This window comes from Microtus oregoni, unplaced genomic scaffold (genome assembly GCF_018167655.1).
Source record: "Microtus oregoni isolate MIOR12 unplaced genomic scaffold, Mior012 000000F_ref0000247, whole genome shotgun sequence".
NCBI lineage: Eukaryota > Metazoa > Chordata > Mammalia > Rodentia > Cricetidae > Microtus > Microtus oregoni.
Genome location: NW_024543059.1, coordinates 50,038,339 through 50,062,744, shown reverse-complemented (window position 1 = coordinate 50,062,744; position 24,406 = coordinate 50,038,339). Strand labels below are relative to the sequence as shown.

General features: G+C 41.1%; 1 protein-coding gene across 6 annotated transcripts in view; it reads right to left on the bottom strand.

Moving 5' to 3' along the window:
• Positions 1-24,406, bottom strand: part of Lrrc7 (leucine rich repeat containing 7) — a 417,668-nt gene that overhangs the window by 48,233 nt on the left and 345,029 nt on the right. For 5 of the 6 annotated variants that reach the window (XM_041664566.1, XM_041664138.1, XM_041664412.1 and 2 more), the window contains 2 exons: positions 16,725-16,844; positions 6,436-6,657 (listed from right to left, as the gene is read on the bottom strand). In XM_041664566.1, the coding sequence (XP_041520500.1) occupies positions 6,436-6,657; positions 16,725-16,844 (342 nt within the window). The remainder of the gene's footprint in view (positions 1-6,435; positions 6,658-16,724; positions 16,845-24,406) is intronic. The other variant, XM_041664325.1, reaches the window with a different exon arrangement.

Below are 24,406 nucleotides of genomic sequence, written 5' to 3'. Positions count from 1 at the left end.
AACAACAAATCTGGTTCTATCTTTTGTGGAAACAAACAGCATGGGCGGTGTGCTTACTGACTTCCCTCAGGTCGCTACAGAACTGGGAACTATAGGACCAATTTCCTTTATGTAGAAAATTTCCAAGTAGATTCCAGTCAAGGAATTGATTAGATTCAATTTGTATTACTGAAAATCTAGAATGTACTAGAAAGCTAAGGAAAACCAGAGCGGCTGGTGCCAGGTCTGGGAAGAGCTGTCTCAATACATTTTTAACGACAGACACAATAAAGGTGACACTTGCTTCATAAACGTGACAAACAGACTTCACTTGTGATTTCCCAGGATGATCATGTGTGTCAGAAAAATAGGGGTCTGAGGTCTCCTCAAGACCGTGGGAGGAAAAACTTCTCTTGTGGTGAGGTGTGTCACCTGCCTGCTGAGGCCCAAAGAGGAGAGAGAGAACCTCACAGGCCAGAGAGGCTGAAAGGATCTGGGATACAATGATTTTGCAAAGGTCCCAAAAGTTCATAAATGACTTATGTAGTGAAAATCAGTATTTCAATTTTCTCTTAAGGGACAAAACGAAATGTCTGTCTAAGGCACAGCTTCAGCTCAGTCAGCAGTGGGGCTGTGAGACTCAACCTTCCCCCTGCAAGCTGCTTGACTGGACACTTCTGGACTGCGTTGATATCACTGTAATTAGAACAGTGAGTCTTAGAGAAATCTGCTTCCAGAGCACAGAAGGCTAGGTGAAGACAAGCGTCAAGAGATGCAGTGTCAACAAGAGACAGCTCGTAGAGTCGAGGCAGGTGAGCAATCATCTAGAGCTGAAGGGAGGGAGCATGGACAGTCAATGCTAAGGGTTTCCTTTCAGAGTGAGAAGGTTCTAAAATTATATTACAATGATAGACACCCAACCATATAAATATTAGTATGCAACTTGTCTACTTCAAATACTCCAGTTTGTAGGATGTAAATTATATCTATATTGTAATTAAAAACAGCAAGGTCATCATGATTAAAAGACAACTCAGTGAGGCAGAGAAGGCAATGTGACTAGGAGCTAGACCCATAGGAACGTTATACTATTCTATAATTGTGTGAGCAGGAGACATGAAACTATCCTGTAAAAAACTTATCCAGCCATCAAGGAAACCAATAAATCATTTTGAATTGAGGAGTGACATGGTATGGCTATCATTCTGAAAAGATAATTCTGGCAGAAGAACAGATCAGAGTGAGGTGCGGAGGAAAGAGAGCATTTAGGAAGCTTCAGAAGTAGTCAGAGTCGGGAGTGTGAGTGGTGAGGAAGGTGTGAAATTTAGGATGTTCCTGATAGAGGTGTTTTGATTGGAGGTGGGTTGAGAGAAAGGAGAACCAGACACTTTTGGTCGTAGAAGAATGATGAGTAGAAGGTCCTTGAATGGGATGTGGAAGTCTGGAAATAGAGAAAAATCAGGGGCAGAAAGTTAACAGTTCTTTCAACCATGATTGTCAAGCACTTGAAAAACTCAGGTGGAGAAAAAAGAAGAAAGCTCAGCCAGTGTGTTCAGACAGCTGGAGTGAAGGAGGGAGGGCCAGGGCTGGGGATAGAGAGTTGAGAACCATCCACCACTGAATGCTGTCATTTAGAGGATGGTGTGGATAGAAAGGCTGGATTCTGGGTCACTCCAGTACTTAGCAGCCAGGAGAAGCAGAGGTATAATCATCTTATGATGAAAGGTTGTGAGCTGTCCTGAAAAATGATTTCATGATACAGAGTGCTGAGAGAAGGTGATCTCAGACTTTTCTTTCCTTCGGCCGCTCTGTTATCAGCTGCTGGAAGTGCATGTGAGACTTCAGGGGAGATTTTCAGCTGTTGGGCTGGCTGAAGAAAGCTGTATCATGTAGAATGACATAAGAAGAAAGGTTTGAAAAGTCTGTTAAACTATGTATGACGTTGCAAAAGCTGCAAGGAAGTACCACCTCATTCTCATAAGAATAGTGGCTATAAACAACAACAAACTAATAAATCGTGGTAGGAACAGAGACGCTCTTGGGCCATGTGTAGTATATATATATATATATATATATATATATATATATACACATAATTATATATATATAACGTAATGTGTAATATATATATATATATATAATTTATTACATTACAGAGATCAGAGTGAAGTCTCTGTCCTCTGATTTAGCTGTCCCTGTTCCCTTCTTGGAATGTAGCCTAATGAAGTGCACCCATCACACCAGAGAGAAGCCTGCACACCCATGCTTACCACAGAGTTATGTCTGGATGGACAGACAAAGAAAGTAGGAGACTCACAGTTACACACAGTGGAATGTTACTGGACCCTGCAGAATGGAACCATGACACTTGTAGCAAGGTGGGTAGAACTAGACAACCTCATGCTAAGTGAAATAAGCCAGAGATGGGAAGATGAGCACAGCATGTTTTCTTTCATATCTTGGGACTCTAAAACAATCAACATGAACACGGAACAGTGATTTCTAGAGGTTGAGTATTGGGAGGGTGGAGGGGGATAAAGGAGGCCATATTATGTTAGTGAAGTATGTGTCTGAACCCTGCTAATATATACAATTAGTATATGTAACAAAAATACGGGGCAAAACATTTTCAGGACTCTCATGTAGTTCTCAGTAAGTCTTTGCTTGCTTGCCGTCTGCGAGAAAATAAAAGAAAAATTCAGATTTTTTTTTTTTAGATTAAAAGACACGTGCTTCAAGCCACAATATAGAATACAAAAACTCACAAAACAGATCCTGATTCCAGGTTGACTTCTAAGCTGCTATGTTGTCATAGTCAAGGAGTCTTGTTACTCTTAGCCTTATTCAATAACATATATGCTGGTAACCTGGTTCACAGAACTGTGAGCTGAACTGTACCAGTGAATTCCTGAGGGGTTTTGGGAGGTCTTTAGCATTGCCCTGAGGTTTTCTTCTCTCTCCTACATTATGTAAACACATTATGCCTTGGATTACTAATGTGCATAAAGAAAGATAAAAGATGCTATCAGTTTATTTAAAAATATTCAATTTGTGACTTCTAGATAGTGGTGACATCAGTCCATTGCCCAGCCGGGGCTTTGCTGGTTCACAGAGTACCTCAGCAGTGACTCTCAAGTGGACTGCGTAGACATCAGTCCATTGCCCAGCCGGGGCTCTGCTGGTTCACAGAGTACCTCAGCAGTGACTCTCAAGTGTACTGCGCAGACTCAATGAGGAGCTCACAAAAATTCCCATTACCCAGGGTCACGGGTAGATGAATGAAATAAGTTGACCTGGAAAGGAGGCCATGGTGTCAGTGTTTGCTGAAGAGCCCCAGACCAACTTCAAATATGCAGATGAGATTAAGAACGCCTGATGCACAATATTATGGTGGGGAAGACAAGAGATAAGAGCAACAAATACTGAGGACGTTTAAATGCTGTGGCATTTCACACAAGCCCAACAATGTCTAGTTCTGGCTTCTTTTTTGTAGACAAAGAAGGTTGGGATTGATAACCATTATCTTTCTTTCTTTCTTTCAAACATTTTAATTCTTAAAAACTTTTATGCCCATTCTTTCTCTTTTCCACTTCTCCCCTCTCAGAGAAGTCCTATGGTTGACTGCATAAAACTCCATCATTTAACTCTCACACCACCTTTTAGGGGCACATGTGAATATGTGGGGGGAAGCATGTGTGTATTCAGGGTGCATATGTAAGTTGTCCATGCACAGAGTGGCATGGAGTTAGCTAATCTTGTGAGTAGTTCCTTAGGGTTTTCTTACTATTCAGGGTCTACCTGAAACTCAGTGAGGAATCCTAATTAGCCAGTGAGAACTATGGATTCTCTGGGATCTCCCTCCCCAGCTCTGGTATCACAAGGGTGTCTGTGGTGGTCTGAAAGAAAATGGCTCCCAAGGGGAGTGGCACTATCAAGAGGTGTGGCTGTTGGAGTGGGTATGGCCTTGTTGGAGGAAGTGTGTCATTGTGGGGCAAGCTTTGAGGTCTCCTATGCTCAAGATACTGTCCAGTGTCACAGTCAACTTCCTATTACTTGCAGGATGTAGAATTCTCAGCTGCTTCTTCAGCACCATGTCTGCCAACAGGCCACCATGTCTGCCTACATGCCACCACATCACACCACGATGATAATGCAGTGACCCTCTGAAACTGCAGGTCACCTCAGTTAAATGTTTTCCATTATAAAAGTTGCCGTTGTTATGGTGTGTCTCCACAGCAATAGAATCACAGTTACAATCACGTGTAGAATTTACTTGGGCTCTATCTCTAGAACTCAGGTGTTGATACTTCCTCATTCTATACACACTGAGCCACCTCCTGGTCTTCACCAAAACCATCCAAAAGTTGTTGACAGGTGGTATTGTTTTCATTTTAAAGAAAGAAACAGAAACTTAGAAGGAGTAACTGACTTGGCCAGGGTCACATGGCTCATTATAGTAAAAGAAGAATCTCAGATTCTAAGCCCCTGGCTTGGTGATCTTTCTCAAATGTCAGAGCTTCATGAGGAAGAACAGAGGTTATGGAAAAAGAAATAAGGGAGAAGCGGTGTAGAAATAGTCATGTTCAGAGCGAGTCTCGTGGCTGATCAGGCGCAGCACACTCCGCTTGGTGGTGCTTGCTGGTCTTGTGGTTTAGTTACTGCTGAAATGTCAGCTTTTTGATGGCATGTCCCCTCAGGAGGAGCTGGGAGGAGGTAGTCACAGTGGCCAGCCATCTGCATTTCCCAGCACTGCACAGTAAAGGCCAGCAGGATAATGTACGGTTCCTAGGACTGTAAGGGGGCAGAGGACTGTGTTTTGGAACCAGGTCTACTTGTTTAAAGGCTTTGAAGCCATTACTGTCACTGTAGCTCTGACCTTAGCATTCTGAGCCGTTTCAATCCAAGACCAAGGCAAAAAGCCAAGAAGGCAAAGGATTGAATTTAAGTCCATTAACAATACCTCTCTGAGCCGGATGGTGGTAGCACATGCCTTTAATCCCAGCACTTGGGAGGCAGAGGCAGGCAAATCTCTGTGAGTTCAAGGTCATCCTGATCTACAAGAGCTAGTTCCAGGACAGGCTCCATCCAAAGCTACAGAGAAACCCTGTCTTGAACCTCCCCAACCAACCAACCAAACAAACAAACAAACAAAACACATACAAACAAAACAACAACAAAAATCACTATCTCTCTGTAGGCATCAGGTTTATCAAAGCTATGGAACCAAACTGAAAAGCTACTCTAGATTCTTTTTCTGAAGCAATCACAATATTGCAAACTAAATTCCTGTGGTAATAAGGCCGTGATTTGGGGAGAAAGGCCAAAATACAAACCAAACCAAACAACAGCCCATGTAGGTAGTAACAGGAACAGCTGAATCAGATAACTGGGTGAGGGTAGTTTTTCTTGTGGAGTCAGATATGAACACAGCCTTTGTTAGACCATAATTTAAACCTCATTAACTTTTTAGACTCTCTGAAGAGTCAGTAGCTGTTCATCATTTTCTGACTACAGGAGCCTGCCTGGCTTGTTACACATGAAACCCAACATGTGGCCTGGATTAGGGAAAGTGAAAGAGAATTTTTTTGAGCTTCTGTGATTCTGAGAATGATTGATACAGGGCAGATGTAACAAAGAGACAATGCTTGAAGCATCTAGGATCCCCATGATAAATGGCTCTGAGCAACATACAGTGAAAAACCTGGAGAAAGAAGTTAATGTTGGCTGGTGTGTAGAAGAGATAGTTGTCTCCCAGGTAAAGCTTTGGAGAAGCAACAGCAGCATGGAACCTTTACAAGCCGTGTGAGGGGCGAATAATGCCATGGAACTTTGCCTAATAATCCAAACAATGAAGTAAGAAGTATTAATTGCATGTGCTAGATTGTGTTGTCTCCTCCTCAAGCTTCCATCGGGTGAAATCTTTTGTAGTCTCAAGGAAGGAGAACATTCTGCAGTGGAGAGCAAGTCCCGATTCTAGTCAGGACAGGAGAACAGTACTCATCATTATGATTTTGATACATCACATTAATCAGTAGCTTCCGGAACATTAAAAAAATTTCTCTTCTAATGATTCTTTAGGGTTTTCTATACTCTGATGTATTTAACAATGAGAAAATAGAACTAAAAATGTTTTTCTGAAAATGAAGATGGGATAGCAGTTCATCTTTAAGACCCTCTATTTCACTAGGGACCTTAGTCAACATACCCCATCCACAGAGGTTCTTTATCACACTCAAAACTGGTGTTGAATTGGAATGGGCAGTGGGAAGGAAGGACAGGACTGGAAAATCATTGTATTTTGCATATAAAAGGGCATTTTACCAGTGTGTCATTGTCCCCAACCTCTGGCAGCAACGATCAATCCCTATGAAGAACATTGTGTGTCGAGGACCACTGTGCAGCGTGGAGTTGTTTTAACTCCTGAATGTCCACTGACTGTTACGAGAGCCCCCTTACCTGCTCAGGATAGCCGTCCATACTCCTCTGCCCTTTCGTTTGTATTAAGCACCGTCCAGGCTGAGGTCCCCGGGAGGCCTGCGACGAAGGGATCTGGATGGGCAACGGTGATTGGAACTGTTGGATGGTCACCTTGTTGATGTTCCCCTCATATGGCTGCTGCTCCCGACTGCGGTGTTGAAGGCTCTGTGACCCCATCAGGGTCTGAATGTGGCTGCCTGCCTGTAGAAAGCAGAATTGTCAGGCCGAATTCCCCGGGATCCAAGCAGAAAGCACCAGTGCTACCCTGTATGCGAAAGGCCCTGACATGGGCTCCCAGCCCAGGCTGAAAGAAGGTAGATACTCCATGGGAGAGTGCTACCCTGTATGCGAGAGGCCCTGACATGGGCTTCCAGTCCAGGCTGGGAAAAAAAAAAAACAAAGGAAAGGTAGGAGTGCACCCCTGGGGATGGCAGAGACATTGATATCGGTGCAGTCATCTGGTGGTTTGCCGAGGATTATTTTATTCCTGATTATAAGGTAACAAAATCCATCCAAAAATAATCTCAAGGAAAAAGAATCCAAACCTTAAAAATAAAGGTTGGTGCTAGCTGATATTTTATACTGAAAAATAACCCCGAGAGATATGTATGCTGTGTAGCGTCAGAGGGACAATAATCCCGCTTCCTACGGAGAAGCAACGGAATTGCTTAAGTTCTATGGCACAGGTGCACAGTGAGCTGCTTCAGGGGAAAATAATAAATGCTTATTAATTTGTTACATTATTAGCTCAAGAGCACTAGAAGTCAATCATGTGATAAGTGCCTGTGAGCATGTGCCATCTGTGGGGACAGGAAGGGCATTTAGAATGAGCCGTGCACTCTCCTTTGTTTTAAAGTTCTTAAAGAGTGTGGAAAATAAAGAAACCCACAGTGAAAACAGAGCATCATCTAGAGGGAAATACTTTGCTGGATTCTAAACAAGAGGTAATTTAAAAGGAAATTACTCCATTAATTGGCAATACGAATGCAAAATAAACAACCTTCAGATTATGTTTTAGATGTCCAATTAGCTGTCTTGGCATTATGAACCATTTTCTAATTTTACGAACATTAAAGATATTTCAGTCATGGGAAATTAGAGGGAAAGCTGTGGTTGTTTTAGCCTGTACTGGGGCAAGGTGTAGTTATCCGCACAAGGGACCACAGTGTGATAACCTCAAAGGCAAATGCCTGCTCCTCAGACTTATCTGTCTTACTGAAAACTTCCAGAAACCTTGTCAATTTCCTGCCAGTCTAGAAGACTGGAAGTCCTTACAGCAAGTTCAGCTTTTCTCTGCGGTCACAAGTTTTTCCATTCTCTTGTTGGGTAGATGGCAGCTCTGGAAAACCCAGGGTTATTCTGTGTCATCTCCTGAATCAATTGGCATTGCCAGTTACATATCAGACAGAATGATCTCCCGAGGTCAGAGGAGGCAGGCTGGGAGAATGTGTGTGGCAGTATGTGCTTGCAACTTCAGCACTGAGGATGTGGAGATGGGCGTCCTGGACTTGCAGGTGAGTACCAGGACAGTAAGAGATCCTGTGTCAAAACCAAAGGTGAAAGACAGTGTCCTCTGGCATCCACACACATCCACATCCATGGACAAATGCAGACCTTACATAATGTGTGTGATCACGTGGAGCTACTTAGCAAGGGACCACAAGAGCTGGACAGTAGGACAGCAGAAATCAGCCTGAGTAACGGAGAGAAAACACACAGAAAAGATGTGAGAAAAGTCTCAAAAACCCGAGGACTGTAAAGTGTTCTAGCAATTGTATGATGCCTGGAAAGATGGGAGAAAGAATGTGGGGCTAAAAGGCAACCAGGAGAAATAATGCCCTGGGGTTGGGGAGCCGGCTCAGCGGCTAAGACAGCTTCTGCCTTTGCAGAGGACAAAGTTCCTTTCTCAGCACCTGCATCAGCTACCCACAAACCCCCTGCTACTCTAGCTCCAGGAGGATCTGACACCCTCTTCTCTTCTCCATGGGCACTGCATATGTACATCATTAAAAATAAAATAAATCTTAAAAAAAACAATCCCCCCAAGCCTGGAAATTTGGCAACTGGCAAGACTTCACAGGTTCAGGAAGCAGAGAAAAACAAGGTGCCATGTGCAGACACAGCCTAATTTGATGACTAAACACGAAGGCAAACAAAACCTTCAAAGCTACGGGAGGAAAAGATGGCACCTTCTCTACAAAGGAAAAACAATTTGAATGTCAGCAGATGTCTCACCAGAAGCCATGAGTGACAGACGGAAATTATGTAATTTTCAAGTGCTGGGAAGAATGAACTGTCAGCTCCCAACCCTGTAATGGTCCAGGTGCTCGTCAGCAATGGATGGGAAATCAGGACAGTCTCAGATGAGGAAAATGAGAGGCATTTGCGGTCCCAAGAGCTCTCTTTACCTAGTGTCGTAAAGTGTCGTAAAGCACCTCAGTAACAGGAAGGAAAACAGGAAAAGAGAAACCTTGTCGGGTTAAAAAGGAATAAAAAACACTGCCAAAAGATTTGCCGGCTGACACATAGACTATCCTTCCCGTAAATTGCCAAACTTTCTCTTATGATCAGACCTGGATGGAGGTGGGTGGTCCTTGGACTTCCCACAGGGCAGGGAACCCTGATCTCTCTTTGGGCTGACGAGGGAGGGGGACTTGATTGGGAGAAGGGAAAGGAAATGGGAGGCGGTGGCGGGGAAGAGACAGAAGTCTTTAATAAATAAATAAATAAATAAATAAATAAATAAACCAAAATTATGACAAAATATGATGCATCTGCACGCAGACACACACACAGGGCAGATGCGAGAGGAAGTGTGCTCCACACAAGGCAGACGAAGGCCTGAAGAGCAGGGAGGTCAGGCCCAGGTGCTTTGCTTCAGCCATGAATTCCTGACACCAGGAGATTTGTAAGCTCTGTGTGTGTGTGTGTGTGTGTGTGTGCGTATACATGTTAGGAACGGCACTACCAAAGCTGTGTAGAGGGCCACACTAAAAATATAATTCATAAATTAAACTGAAATTCTAAGAGGTGTTCAAATCATTTGTAGGAAACAGAAAAAAGAACCACAGAAGCAACAAAACCGACAATCAAAAGTAAAAAAAAAAATCAAATGAAATTAAGGTTTTGATATGCTATTTCCTAACTTATTGCTGTTGTCTGTGTATGTGTTGTATGTCTGTGTGGTACATGTGCATGTGAAGGCCAGAGGTCAATGTTTTCCAGTTGCTTTCCACTTTAGTTCTTTGAAACAGTCTCTTACTGGACCTGAGTTTACTGATTCAGCTGGGCTGAGCAGCAAGATCCAGGGATCTTGTTCTATCTGCCTTCTCCGCACCAGGATTACAAGCATACACCGCTGCTTCTAGCTTTTTACCTGGGTTCTGCAGGTTTGAACTCAGATCCTCAGGCTTGTGTGTGTGGCAAGGCTTTATGAGCTAGCTGACTCATTTCCTCAGTCCCTCAATTCTTAGTTTACATACAAGGCAGGAAAAACAGATCTATTAAATTACATTGTGTGAATGTTAATTAAGGGAAAACAAAAGTGACTGTATGGGACTGAATAAAAAAGATGTCAGAACGAAAAAATTTATTAGAGACAGATTGGATCTTTATACTACGAAAGTTTAGTTCATCAAAAAGTTGGGGCAGTCTTATAATATAGTCAGACCACGGAGGGAGAGATATGGCAAAAAGATTATTGAACTAGAACTGAACTAGATAATTGTAATATCCATTTATGATAGAAAACTGGATTGAAAATTATCAAGAACATAAAAATACAGAGGAACCCAACATTACCCTCCACCAACCATTTAATGCTGTGGGATAATGCTCTTGTATACTGTAAAGGTTTGTCACTCATATTGGTTTAATAAAATGCTGATTGACCAGTAGCCTGGCAGTAAGTACAGGCAGGGTGACCAGAATAAGAGAATTCTGGGAAGAGGAAAGACAGAGACATAGTCACAAACCAGACACAAAAGAAACAGGATGAGAAAAGGTACCAAGCCATGTGGCTAAACATAGATAAGAATTATGGGTTAATTTAACTTGTAAGAGCTACTTAGTAATAGGTCTGAGCAATAGGCCAAATAGCTTATACTTAATACAAAACTCTGTTTTTATTTGCAACTGAATGGCTGTGGGACCAGGTGGAACAGAAACTTTTGTCATCAATTTCTAATTGTCATGTCTAGAATTCTCCTCAGTTTACTACAGCAATCTGTCTAGGCCTGGCTTAAACAGAAGATGGTCTCCAACCAGAATTCTCTTAAACTATAGGCCAGTAACAGAAGGATGGAAGGACACTCCCTAAGCTCTGCATAGGTCCAAGCCCATGCCAAGTAAGACAGTCCATCGGATACTGTACATGAAGATATGATGCAAGAAGTTCTGTGGGACACAGCCAAAGGACAGCTAAGACGGACCTGCCACAGACATGGACAGCTCCTCTCAGGGGCTGTGGAGAAAGTCAGTGGCGAAGAGCTGTAGGACTAAACACTTGGACTGAGGAGATCCATCCAGAGTGAACCTTAGTCTGGTGATGGATGGAGATAGAGACAGAGACCCATATTGGAGCACTGAACTGAACTCCCAAGGTCCAGTTGAAGAGCAAAAGGAGGGAGAAGATGAGCAAGGAAGTCAGGACCACGAAGGGTTGGTCCACCCTCTGAGATAGTGTGCCTGATCTAATGGGAGCTCACCAAAGCCAGCTGGACCGGGACTGAAAGAGCATGTGATCAAACCGGGTTCTCTGAATGTGGCTGACAATGGGGGCTGACTGAGAAGCCAATGATAATGGCACTGGGATTTGTTTCTACTGCATGTACTGGCTTTTTGGGATCTTAGCCTGTTTGGATGCTCACCTTCCTAGACCTGGATGGAAGGGGGAGGGCCTTGGACTTCCCACAGGGCAGGGTGCCATGCCCTCTTTTAGGACTGGAGGGTGAGGGGGGAGGGTGAGTGGGGGAGCAGAAGGGAAATGGGAGGAGGGGAGGAAGTGGAATTTTGAATGGTATTATTTATAAAGCAATAAAAATTAAAAAAAGACTAAACACTTGGAGGTGCTGGGCATAGGCAAGGGCTTCTGAAAACGACTCTAGAGGCTCAGAAAATAACACTAACAGGCTATAAAAATGAGAAAAAACCCTATATACATGATAGAATATCTAGAGTACTTAAAGAACACACACAAGACCTAAGCAACAAGAAATCAAACAACCAAGTTAGTGAAGGGACTCATGAAAGAGCAGACAGTTCTCAGAATATGAAATGGCCAATAAACAGGATATTCACCTTCACCACTCTTCAGGGAAATGAGAATCAAAGCTACATTGATAGTCTACCTAGCCTCAGTCAGAATGAGAACCACTGAGAGTAAAAACACATGCCAATGAGCATGAGGACAAAGGGGCCCCAGATACACCCTGGTGGAAATCTAAACTAGTTCAGCCTCCGTGAAATAAGTATGCTGGTTTTTAAGAGAACTGAAAACAGACCTGTCGTATGACCCAGCTGTACCAAAGAATTCCAAGTGGACATATCACACTTGAGCATCAAAGCTTTCTGCAACCCTATTTACAACAGCTAAGCTCATGAACCAACCCAGGCATCCAGTAACAGGGGAATGTGTCAAAAAAGATGTGTTTTATATGCAAACAGGATTCTCTTTTCAGTCATGAGGAGCAGACATTCTTTTATACGAGAAATGTTTTCTCTCATTTTGTTTTCTAGATTTTATACAAATGCATAAAACCATGGATGTCTATATGCCATGAAAGTGGAAACAAAGCTGTGTAGAGCCCATGGGGTACTTGGGAAAAGGAGGGGGCTTGTGAAAGGCATGTGTGGGTCTGCTCAAAAATACATGACCTTATTTAACCCATCATGAAGCACAATGGACATATACCAACAAGGAATTAGGAACACACTGTATGCCAACACAATGCTGGGTTCTAAACCCTTGTTCCTTAATTCCATATGGTCAAGGCCTTATCCAATGACATCATGAGGATGGCATGAAACTTCCCATCAGGCACTGCAGTGCCTGTTCTACACTGCACATTTTCATGATTACGACAATTCTATGAAACTATTGTTAAGAAGACTATGTCTTCTCTGAATTTGTACTTGGTGTCCACACTTGTCCTTGCACTTGGGCGCTAGAGTGCTGCCTCAGAGAGCTTGTTGGCATGTCTGCAGTATGAGGGACATTCACAGGTCTTGCTCATCTTGCAGTTGATGCAGGCAACACGCCGCTCTGTCTCCAGTGACAGATGGAAGGTGAGGTAAAGGTTTCTCACTTTGGTGCCCCATACCACAGGGCGGCAGCTGGTTGATATGAGGGCAATCATCTCTGTCTTATTGACTATCTATCAGTACATTGTTCTATGATTAAATGTCAACCTACAGAGCACAGCAATGGAATTGGAAGTTATTAACGTAAGGGAGAAACAATAGAGCAGCCATAAGCGTGGGATGTGGCAAAAGTCAGGGCATGTCGGGTCATTTAAACCCGCAGTGTTTTCCGATGGCATTGTCACACATCCCCCCAATAGAGAGCTGAGACGGGACAGACATGAGCAACAGTGATAAAAGCTGTGAGCCATTTCTCCATCTTAACGAGAGGGGTAATAACCACTTGGCAAGAAACTGAATCATCTGACCCCTGGTTGCAATGCTACCTATGTCTTCTGACTACACACTTGGCCATGAGCATTTTCGTGGTGTTGTGTTAATTTTATATTTTTCTTCTAGATTTTTATCAAAGCAAAGATAATGTGAACATGATGGATTTATGTCAAATTTATGAAGAAGAGCAATTGTTTGCTTTATGGGACAAAGATTGATGGGTGAAATGTTTTAACCTGACTCTTTCCATTGCTTTAACCTGACAAGTTTATTTTCCACCACTGCCTTGATTGCTATCTAATAGGCAATTTTTAGGTTTGGACTTTTATTAAAGGGATAGTTCAGAGTCAGTGGGGGCAAGAAGGAGTCCCTGACTTTTTGGCTACTGTAAGGCTACACTGGCATTGTGAAATAAAGAAATGTTCTCTGTTAAGAATAATTACATACCATGTAAGAACCTAGGGCAACGACTGTCATATTAAAAACCTGCCATTTGCCTGCAACTTCTGCTTTCGAAGAATTTTTGATTTATGTTTTCACAAGCTCCTATCCACATTACTTTTGTGAATGACTGTAAATGCACAATACAAAGAGTAAGCTTTTAAAATTTTTTACACAATCTAATTAACATTTAAAGCCATCAACAGGGCTATATCACTCTAGTCTTTTGGATTATCAAAATGAGTATTTGAAATGGGTCAGCAAAAAGGGGAATTATTCCTTCTTCAAAACTATCTTTCTGACTCAGTTATTACAATGGAACTGCATCTGTAGAGTCTTATTTTCATAGAATTTTGGGCTTTATATAACTCTTAGTTGATAAGCAGGTCAGTCCCTTTCCCTCTCCCTTCCTCCTCTCTCATCTCTTTTACAATCTCCATTTTTCTTCTCTAGGGTCCCTCTATCTCATGTTAATAGCAAAGTAATAAGACAAAGTAAACGCAATTAACACATGTATTCTTTTTAAAATGTGCCTTTAACAAGCTGACTGGCCAATAGCTGAGCATGATAAAGTTAGGAAGGAAAACCAAACTGAGAATGATGGGATGAGGAAGAGCAGAGGTAGAGGAGTCGCCAGCTGGATGGGCAATGAGTTGTACACACAAAATGCGATAGAGGTGAAAGCCATGAGCCCCAGGGCAGCACAGAAGAATAGAAATGGGTTACGTTGCATGAGCTAGTTAGTAACAAGCCTGAACTATTGGCCAAGCATTTGTAATTAATATTAAGCCTCTGAGTAAACTTTTGGGAGCAGCTGCAGGACAAGAAAACTCTGCCTATGGGCGTGTGTGTCTCTGTGTGAGCATGTTAACACATGTGTGGGGATCCACAGGCGACCAGAGATACTGGATCTCTCTGGATCTAGAATTACAGTTTCTGGGAACTGAACTGAGCTCATCTGCAAGAGCAGTGAATCCTCTCAACTGCCAATCTGTCTCTCTAGCCCTAGCATGTTCATTCCTATTTCCCCAGCACAGAAAGAGACATTTCTGTATTGTTCTTTTTAAAGAAAAGATAATATAATTGACTCTTCTAAAAGAGTATATTTAATTTACCTCAATCCCAGTTTGCTTACGGATTACACAAAAGTGTTCTTCACAAGAGACTCCTGACTCTACCTGTCAGGTTTCTACTCCATCTAAGCCTTTTTCTCTATAAACTGTGTTTCCATCTTTTCTCCTCTGAATAGTCAGAGAGGCTTCTTAGCTTGCCCTTTGGTTCTAATCTCTGTCCTTTGCAGTGTGTTCTCTGAACAACTACCAGAGAGCTGTTTAAATAAACATGGGGTCATGTTATTTCCCTTTGAAAATACTTCCATGTTCCCTTTTCCATATCCTACAAGACACAGCCCACATGATCTGACTTCTGCTTATTTCTTCAGCTTATTGGACACTATGGCCCTGTCCTCGGCTCCCTTTATTTTCCCCCAAATGATGTCCTTTCTAGGAATGGTCGCAGCCTGTAAACCTTCACAACATTGTGCAGCTCACATGCTGGGTGTCATCCAAGACATGGGTGATGTTTGGAGGTAAGAGCTCATCAGTTCCTTTGGAAAAAAATGTACATCTTTAAAACTCACCAGGGAGAGGAGTGGAAATCTCCTAGGTTACAATGTATGTAAATTATGAAGTGTAGTTACAATGCGATGTGACTGGAGCCTCAACAATGTAGCGAAAGCCACAGCTGGGTGGAAAGGTCTCCCCCATTGTTCTCCCTAGAAGGATGCATAATTCTAAATACAGTGTTTATCATGTCTTTGCGAAACAATTGTTTTTCTCATGAACAAATCTATTCCTGCTTGGAATTATTACCTGAAAACTTTTTTGGTATGTTTTTAGGGCTTATAGCCACTATCATAACCAAATTTACCCATTGTTTATTTGGTAAAATATTCTTTTATCCAAGCAGTAGAATTGATACTTTACTGCTGACAAACAATTGAATCTGTTCAGTTTTCTGGTAAATGTCACGTGACCTTGAACGGCACTAAAAGTTTGGTTTAATGATTTTAGAGACTTGCTTCAGAGTGTACTTGCTCAGCTGCACCGCGTGACTTGTTACCACAGTGGTTGTGCCCTGTGTTCCTACAGGCACAGAAAGAGTGTTGTGTGCGAAACAAGTAGCTCGTGTGTCCCAGAAATCTCTACTCAGCCTACAGATGAAAACTGGGATTGTGCCCATTTCCTTGATTGCTACAAAGGATGTCATGCTTATTTCCTGATTTACCCTCTCAATGCTGCTTGTGTTTTGCTAATTTAAAAATCAAACTATGTGCCTTTGTTACTGATTGGTGAGAGCCACAGAGTACAGCGAGGAGCACAGATCCCCGGTCCTCGTCCATTGCTCCACACACTGCAGCTTTCCTTTCACCGTGCTCGGTGACATATCGTAGTCTGACCCACTCACCACGCCCATGAGGTTAAAAGCTTCTTGAGGCCTGTATTCATCTTTGTTTCTCCAGCACCAAGCAAGTGCTTAGCATGTAGTGTGTGCACCATTGCTCAGTGAGTGCTTGTTGGACAAACTGACAACTTTAAACATTTTATTGTATTTATTGTACTTGTTTATCGATTTATATGTGTACATGTATGTACATCTGTGACCATATGTGTACCCTAAACCGTGAGTGGAGGTCAAAGGACAACTTATGGAAATTGGCTCTCTTTCTACTCTGTGGGTTCTGGGGATCAAAATCAGGTAGTCAGGCTTGAAGGCAAACACCTTTACATGTTGAGGCATCTCATTGACCCTGCTACGACTTTAAGATGTGGCAATTCGACCTTTTTATGATAAATATAATTTTATGGATGTTGGTTATATGTACTGCTGAAGCCAAGGCTAACTGAAGTGTATGCAACACATCTTTCTGTACTTGCATTTCAAAGTGTGTCCTAAGGTATTCTTAAAGACGGTGAATCTGTAGGCTATTTACACGCAGCCATTGCTAATTGAGCACACGCTATGCTTGCTTCCATTCTTTCCAATGCATTGACAGTTTACCAGAATCCCGAGTGGCAGAATATTTAGCTTGAATTTACCATGAAGTTAGAAATGATGTTAAGACACAAGATATGGACTACATATTATGATGAATGCGTGAGGTTCATGGTTTGTGTCAATTTGACATTGATTACCTTTTTAGCAATGGTGTCCGGAGGTACATCCCGCCTCCCAAGTGGGTAAGGATTCCACTGGCCACTAGGAGAGACATCTTCTTGTCCATTGTCTAAAATGTTGCTTTGCTGGGACGGGGTCTATTGCGAAAATGGTATGGCATTCTTTAGTGATGTTTACGATAGTTTTCTGAAAAGAGTCCCTAACAATTATGGTAAAATTAATTTTGTTTGATTATAGAAAACATATATCCTAACTGGAAACACGATTATATTCTATTTACCGAGTAAGAATTCTAAACTGACAGCTATTTTGGAAACAATGAGAAATACAATTAAAATAACCATTTCAGAGTTATTTACTGAATTTTAAAGTCTAGATTCTCTACAGTACCTGAATAGAGATAATCAGAATAAAATTAATCAATGGTTTAAAAATACCCACAACATTTTAAAGCTTGCTTAGCTTGTCTCTTTAGTATGTGCTTACCATTTAGACTATAAACTGAAACCGTGCAATCTGTAGATTGGAATGTGCAGTATTCCAAGCCAAAGCCTCACAAGAATTTTTGAGACTTTGATGTGAATTTTTTAAGGATGTATTTTCTACTAATCCTCTACAGAATATGCACTGGCAGATGAAGATGGTTGGCATTGTGCATTATCAACAGACAGCTGCTAGAGCCACAGTCAAGAAAGCCATGACTGCTTTGGTTACTAAATTCAGTTATTTATGTATCACTTATATATTAAATTTAAATCCTTCATAAGTTTAAGAATATTAAAAATATTCTTGCTTGTGTTTTTTTTTTAGCAAATAGGATATCCCATTTTTATTAATATTGATGTTAGATATTTTAAGATGACCCAGACTCTAGCTAGATTAACATTAAGCAGTCATATACATAGGAAAGGGAGAACCTGTACCTTCTACTGGAGAGGTAACTGGTGGTATAGACAGAGGGTGTGTGTGTACAAAGTCCTGTTCTCTTCTAACCTTCAGCATGCATGAGTTTTGTATGTTTTATTGGGAATCCCTGTGTGAGTCAGAAACTGCCCATGCCAGGCTTGTCCACATTCTGAAGAATCCCTGGTAGCAGAGCCTGGTTAGAGAGGCTGTGCTTGCTGGTACCCCGTGTGAGGTGAGTCCTGCAGCCTTTTCTTGATGAGCTGGGCAACTGTTTTCATATGTGTCATAGGCAGCTGCTTGCAAGGCCTCATCTGACTACACTGAGTAGTCCTACTATGGTCTTTTTAAAAAGCAACTCAGTACCACCTTATCTGTATTCTGACCACATGCACATTTTTAAAGAACTTCCAGGAAATATAATAAAATTGGGTTTAAGGTGAAACTATCTCTTAATGTGTGTAATAAGGTTAGTATCTCAATGTGTGTAATAGGGTTAGTATCTCAATGTGTGTAATAGTGTTAGTATCTCAATGTGTGTAATAGGGTTAGTATCTCAATGTGTCTAATTGGGTTAGTATCTCAATGTGTGTAATAGGGTTAGTATCTCAATGTGTGTAATAGGGTTAGTATCTCAATGTGTGCAATAGGGTTAGTACCTCAATGTGTGCAATAGGGTTAGTATCTCAATGTGTGTAATAGGGTTAGTATCTCAATGTGTGCAATAGGGTTAGTATCTCAGTGTGTGTAATAGAGTTAGTATCTCAATGTGTCTAACAGAGTTAGTATCTCAATGTGTGTAATAGGGTTAGTATCTCAATGTGTCTAAAATGGTTAGTATCTCAGTGTATCATCTAATAGGGTTAGTATCTCAATGTGTCTAATAGGGTTAGTATCTCAATGTGTCTAAAATGGTTAGTATCTCAGTGTACCATCTAATAGAGTTAGTATCTCAATGTGTCTAATAGAGTTAGTATCTCAATGTGTCTAATTGGGTTAGTATCTCAATGTGTGTAATAGGGTTAGTATCTCAATGTGTCTAAAATGGTTAGTATCTCAGTGTATCATCTAATAGGGTTAGTATCTCAATGTGTCTAAAATGGTTAGTATCTCAGTGTACCATCTAATAGAGTTAGTATCTCAATGTGTCTAATAGAGTTAGTATCTCAATGTGTGTAATAGGGTTAGTATCTCAATGTGTGTAATAGGGTTAGTATCTCAATGTGTCTAAAATGGTTAGTATCTCAGTGTATCATCTAATAGGGTTAGTATCTCAATGTGTCTAATAGAGTTAGTATCTCAATGTGTGTAATAGGGTTAGTATCTCAATGTGTGTAATAGGGTTAGTATCTCAATGTGTCTAATAGGGTTAGTATCTCAATGTGTCTAACAGGGTTAGTATCTTAATGTGTCTAATAGAGTTCACAGTGACACTGTCTTACAACCCCTCTAAGGGACACAATGAAAAAAAGTACACAGCTCAAATTTCACCTTTTGCTTTGACTGTGTAAATTCTGTTTCCACAAGCCCATCGGAAGTGAAAAAGAAGAAAAAAGGAGAGTTTTGAATTCAAACTCTCATACTGAGTGAATATGTATTTTAAAAAATCAAATGAAGAGTAACACACATGAAAACCATGTTGCTTGGAAGGAGTGAGATGTGTTTCGCCTGGATTTCTAGTCTTTACTATTTCTAGACTAGTATTTTTACATGTGTCCACACCCAACCTTTCTAGATATTAAAACATGGCAAACAAGAATATAAAGATTAAGTAGACAGAAGGAAATCATGCACTCAGGAACCACTGGGTAGTATTTTCTTCATGGATTTTCAGTATCCAGGTCTCTTTCACTTGGGTCCTCTGCCCTGAGGGCACAACACAACCTGCCATCTGGCTGTCTCTGTGCAAGACACATTCTTGTGAGGTGGACATAATTCAGCACAGGTTTTCTTTTTCTGTTCAGGTCACTCTCATCTTTATATAACTTTTCTCTTATGCATTTTCTTACCTGCCCAGAAATGAGTAGCCCTATTTTGAATAGTCACTGAGAGCTATTCCAAATGGCACAGCTCTTTATGGCCCACAACAAAGGTGTAGCCCCATTCTATCAAAACCCCAACATTGTGACCCTGGGTTCTTCACAAATGTATAACTAATTTGTCTCTTTTTAAAAATTAGAATTATCAACCACACTAATTCCTTCATATACAGAGGACAGAGAAGCAGAAACATGCAGGATCATTAAAGAGATTCTTTTTCACTGCATAGTAAAATTAATGTACTTCCTGAAAGTAATTTCCCTTCTTAATTTCAAGAATGAGCTATGATTTGATTTTCTTAGGTGAGGACTAGAGCCTGGAGAAATAGGGAAATCACGGAAACACTTATTGATGCTGGGTGGTGGTGGTGGGGCCTGAAAACTGAGAAATTTAGTGTGCTCACACTGTTTCTCAAAGTAGGATGTATGCTGAAAGTAAATTTGTCCTTGGGTTGTTAAAATTCTCCAGAAGATAAAAACGAACAACTGGAAAGCATGATATAAATGGAAGCCCTTGCTGCTACAATGTTTTATTTCTAAGAAAACAAGCTAAACTAGGTGCTCACATCAGTCAGTGCTCTAGAGGTTAGGATGGCTTCTGATGTTTCTCATCTCATATACCAGCCAAGGAAGCACACAGCACACAGGACGTTGGCTGCTGGGCTCTCAGGTTTTTATTATTAGAGCAGCAGAGGAAATGGCCAGTGTGAGTTAGCAGAAAAGCAAAGATTTCGATAAGGCCTATAGCTTAAGAAAACCTGGCTCCAAAATCTGCTGTGGTTATTGGTAAACTTAGTGTTGATGATTCTCAGAACTAGGAATGGTGATAAGTTTCAAGGGAAAGAAGTAATTTCTAATCTGGCTGGGACTTCACTATGCATCTCTGTCCATATATCTGAGTATATTTGCATGTATACTTATGTACATGAATGTGTCCACTTGGATGTATATTTGTCTAAGTCTATATATGAGTAGTATTAACATGAATAAATGGGTGTAGCTAAACCAGTGGCCGTGATCATCTGCTAGACGAAGGTGTACAGTATGCTTGTGAAATTATATGTAATGCCATCTTGCTGAAGAAAACATATGAGCGGTGTTGGAATTTGATATTTTGTCAAGTTCTTGTGGCATCTTTGATGAATGCAAGGATCTATTTTGTGAGGTAATTGGCACATGACTTGCAAAGGCAATTTTCATAGATTTAAGAAAATGTTAAAGATAATTTGTTCAAGCAGCATGGTGGCATATGTCTATAATTTCAGCAATGAGGAGGGAGGTTGAAGCTAGGGGTTCAAAAATTTGAGACCAGCATAGGCTACGTACTGAAACCTTGTACAGAACAAAACAAAACAAAGCGCCAGAACTGGAGCAAACATACAGGTCAGTAAATAAAAATCAACAACAAAACCAGGAAACGCTTGAAAAACAATCTGCCCAAAGTATTTTTTAGTGAAATTATTGGTGCACTAGTGTTTCAGAAAACCTTTTGAGAAGAGGTACCTATGACAGAGGCAAATACATGGTGTGAAAATGTTATGCCTACGATTTTTAAAGACTGTGTTAGCCATAACAGAGATGAGACATGATCCACGCTGATACGTTGTTTGCTCATTTTAGCCTCTGTCTGTGAGGATTGTGTGCATTGGCAGGCTGGTGGCTTTTTTCATAATTAGAATGGTGGTTAGCTCTTTCTGGAGGGCTAAAGAGTCAGTAATAAATATAGCAGAATCGATAGGAATTGCAGGCACAAGTTAGCCTGGGGTACAGTATAGATTTTGCTTTTATTTCAGCAGGAAAAACTAGCATTGAATAAGCGACACTTGACTTTAGGGTGAATAGGGGCACAGCAATGATGGTGCCATCTGATCTTGGTCATCTGCATAGGTCCAGTGGAAAAGGACACCTAGAAGTTCAAAAACAGTCAAGGCAAACATTGCCGTCTAAATTTCCCTAACCCAGGAGTTTCTTAGACATGAATCAACTGATTTAATAACTAATGAGACAGACAGTGAGGACAGTTTCTCCCAGGTAACTTTAAAGAAACAATTATTTTATATATGTCATATATATATATATATATATATATATATATATATATATATGACCTAGGGCTTCCATCTCTGGAATTATAATTTATATTACTGTCCAATTCTATAAACAACAAGCAAAAGATTCTATGGTATAAAATTATAGTAATAAACATTAAAAGAAGAGGCAGCCAATACCAATCTAGCTCTGTGGAACCTGCCGTACTTCTATTGGGAGCCATGACCTGGGCATGACTGAGTGGACAGGAAGGACAGGTGATCTAACAAGGCACAGAGCCATCACTGGCTTTCTCTTAGTCCCGATAACCTGAGTCATTTGTCTCTACATCATGACGTGGTCATGTGCTCTTGGGTCAGTGAAGATACACCATTTCTTTCTTTCTTAAAAATTTCCCACATCATCAAATATTAAGGTTATTTGGATAATAATGTGAACGAAAGAATTGTATCAACTACTGTGAGTCATGTGTGAAAATGTCAGATGTTACAAATGGTGAAAGGCTTCACCGAATGCAGAGAGGGCTTGCACCGGGTACCACGGTCATGGACAGTAAAGCCAAAGCTCACGATACATCAGTGTGGGATGTGAGCCTCAGACTCCTGTCTCTCTCATTCACCTTCTAAATATGTCCACTTAGGTTTGTGAGTTGCAAGAAAAACCATCCTTCAGGCACCTTGAGGTACTAGCCAGAGTGGGTTTTCAGTATTTCTCAATCTTTGTTTTCTCCCAATAGAAATATTTATCATTGTATCATTAATCTAGGTGATAAAAATAGCAGTTTGAACCGACATTCTCCTATAATGTTGACCTCTTCCCAGTAACATACCATCTCAAGACAATAGCTGAGCTCATTACAGTAGAACACATCCAGAAAAAGCACATAAACCATTAAAAACATCATAGAAAGTTGATTTGATTGCTTTTTGGAAAGGCAGCAAATAAATGATAAATTAATGAATGAGGAATGAGTGAATAAATGAATGAATGAATGAATAAATAAATAAATAGGAAATATTGGTATCCTATAATTTAAGCCTAACTTGTATATCCGGCATTCTAGTTCATAAATACTGTTAGATTTTCAAGTTTAACAAAAGGTCAAGACATTAATGAATAATCTTAAATTTTTATATTAATTTTGTTGTATTTGGTGGAATTTTAAAAGTATCTTAAAGACGTTCATGAAATTATCATATAAAATATCATTTCCCGTATATAGAAAAGAACGACTATAGTTATTTTTTAATCCATGAAAAATGTACGCTTGACCTGGCATGCAATAAACATGGGTGAGTTAAAAATACACATCAAGATCAGTATGCTCCCTCCCCCAGTGACCTTAACTACATACTGTGTGAGCACTTCCAGGTGCCAGGGCTCTTTATTGCAATCAGCTGTATGTAGTAATGGGGCGGCAGGGCTGCATTCCCAACACCCCGGCCGCCTGCTCGGCTAGCTTATGCTCCGAAATAACAACACACAAACTGTATTCATTTAATCACTGCTTGGCCCTTTAGCTCTAGCCCTTACAGGCTAATTCTCACATCCCGATCAACCCATCTCTAATAATCTGTGAGAACCGGTCTTACCGGGAAGATTCTAGACTAGTCCATCCTGGGTCGGAGCTTCATGCCGGGAGTGGGGCATGGCGTCTCTCTCAGGCGTCTGCTCCCGAGAGGAGAGCTGTGGAGTCTGAGCTCACTTCCTGTTCCTCCCAGCGTTCTGTTCTGTTTACTCCTCCCACCTATCTTCTAACCAATAAAATGGGCCAAGGCAGTTCCTTTATTAGCCAATGACCTTCCTCCATCAGCTGAATCCTTTAATTAGCTTATTATAAATTTGCTTAAGGACAATGTCAGTGCTCGGGAGGGAATAAGAGTGTTCCTTCTTCTTGGTGCTAGTGGCGTCTGAGAAGAAGGATGCAAGTTGTGATTCAGCCCAAGCGTTCCCTGGGAAGGGCAACATTCCCACAAATGTGTGCTGCACAGTTCTTTATATTCCCTAGGAAGCTTCATGCTCTCCATCTAGATGCCGGGGAGTTAATTTTGTGCATGTGTATGGAACCAAGAGGGCAGAGAAAACAGGAAGAGAGGATAATAGAATATCCGAGACGTGGAAGCAGAGGGGACTGTTCTGGGGAGAAGGAGGACAGTGGGGAAGGAAGTCTAGATGAAAGGGCCATAGCAGCAACCATTCCTTTGTATGCTAATCAAAAATATGCAAATAAAGGTTAGTTTTATAGTTTGACAGAAAGCCTCCCCCACGAGTTCTACAGAGAAGATGAATCTGGCAGAGGGCTTGAGAGCTCAGGGTGGAACCAATGGGGTGAAGCTCGGGCTGAACCGCCACGGCCACAGCTTTGGCTGTGCTTCGAATGCTTTTAAATTAATTAATTTTGAACTCATTACATACCAGGTAGAATAGTTTATGCTTTTCATAGACCTTAAGCTGCCAATCTTAGAAATGGTTTTTCATCCCCCTTTTCTTCCTCCTTTCCTCCTCTTTCTCCTTCTTCATGCAGGAGATAATATATTGGTAGTAATTGACTTTGAAGTCTTTCAGTGTCTAAATAGTTGGTTTTCAATTTATTGTGCTTCCAAGAGGGACTTTCCTTCCAAAGGGATTTCCTGGAAGTCCTGTGTTTGCCCAAGGAAGGATGGTCCTGAGGCCCTCGAATACAGCTCTGCATTATGGCTGTTATGTGG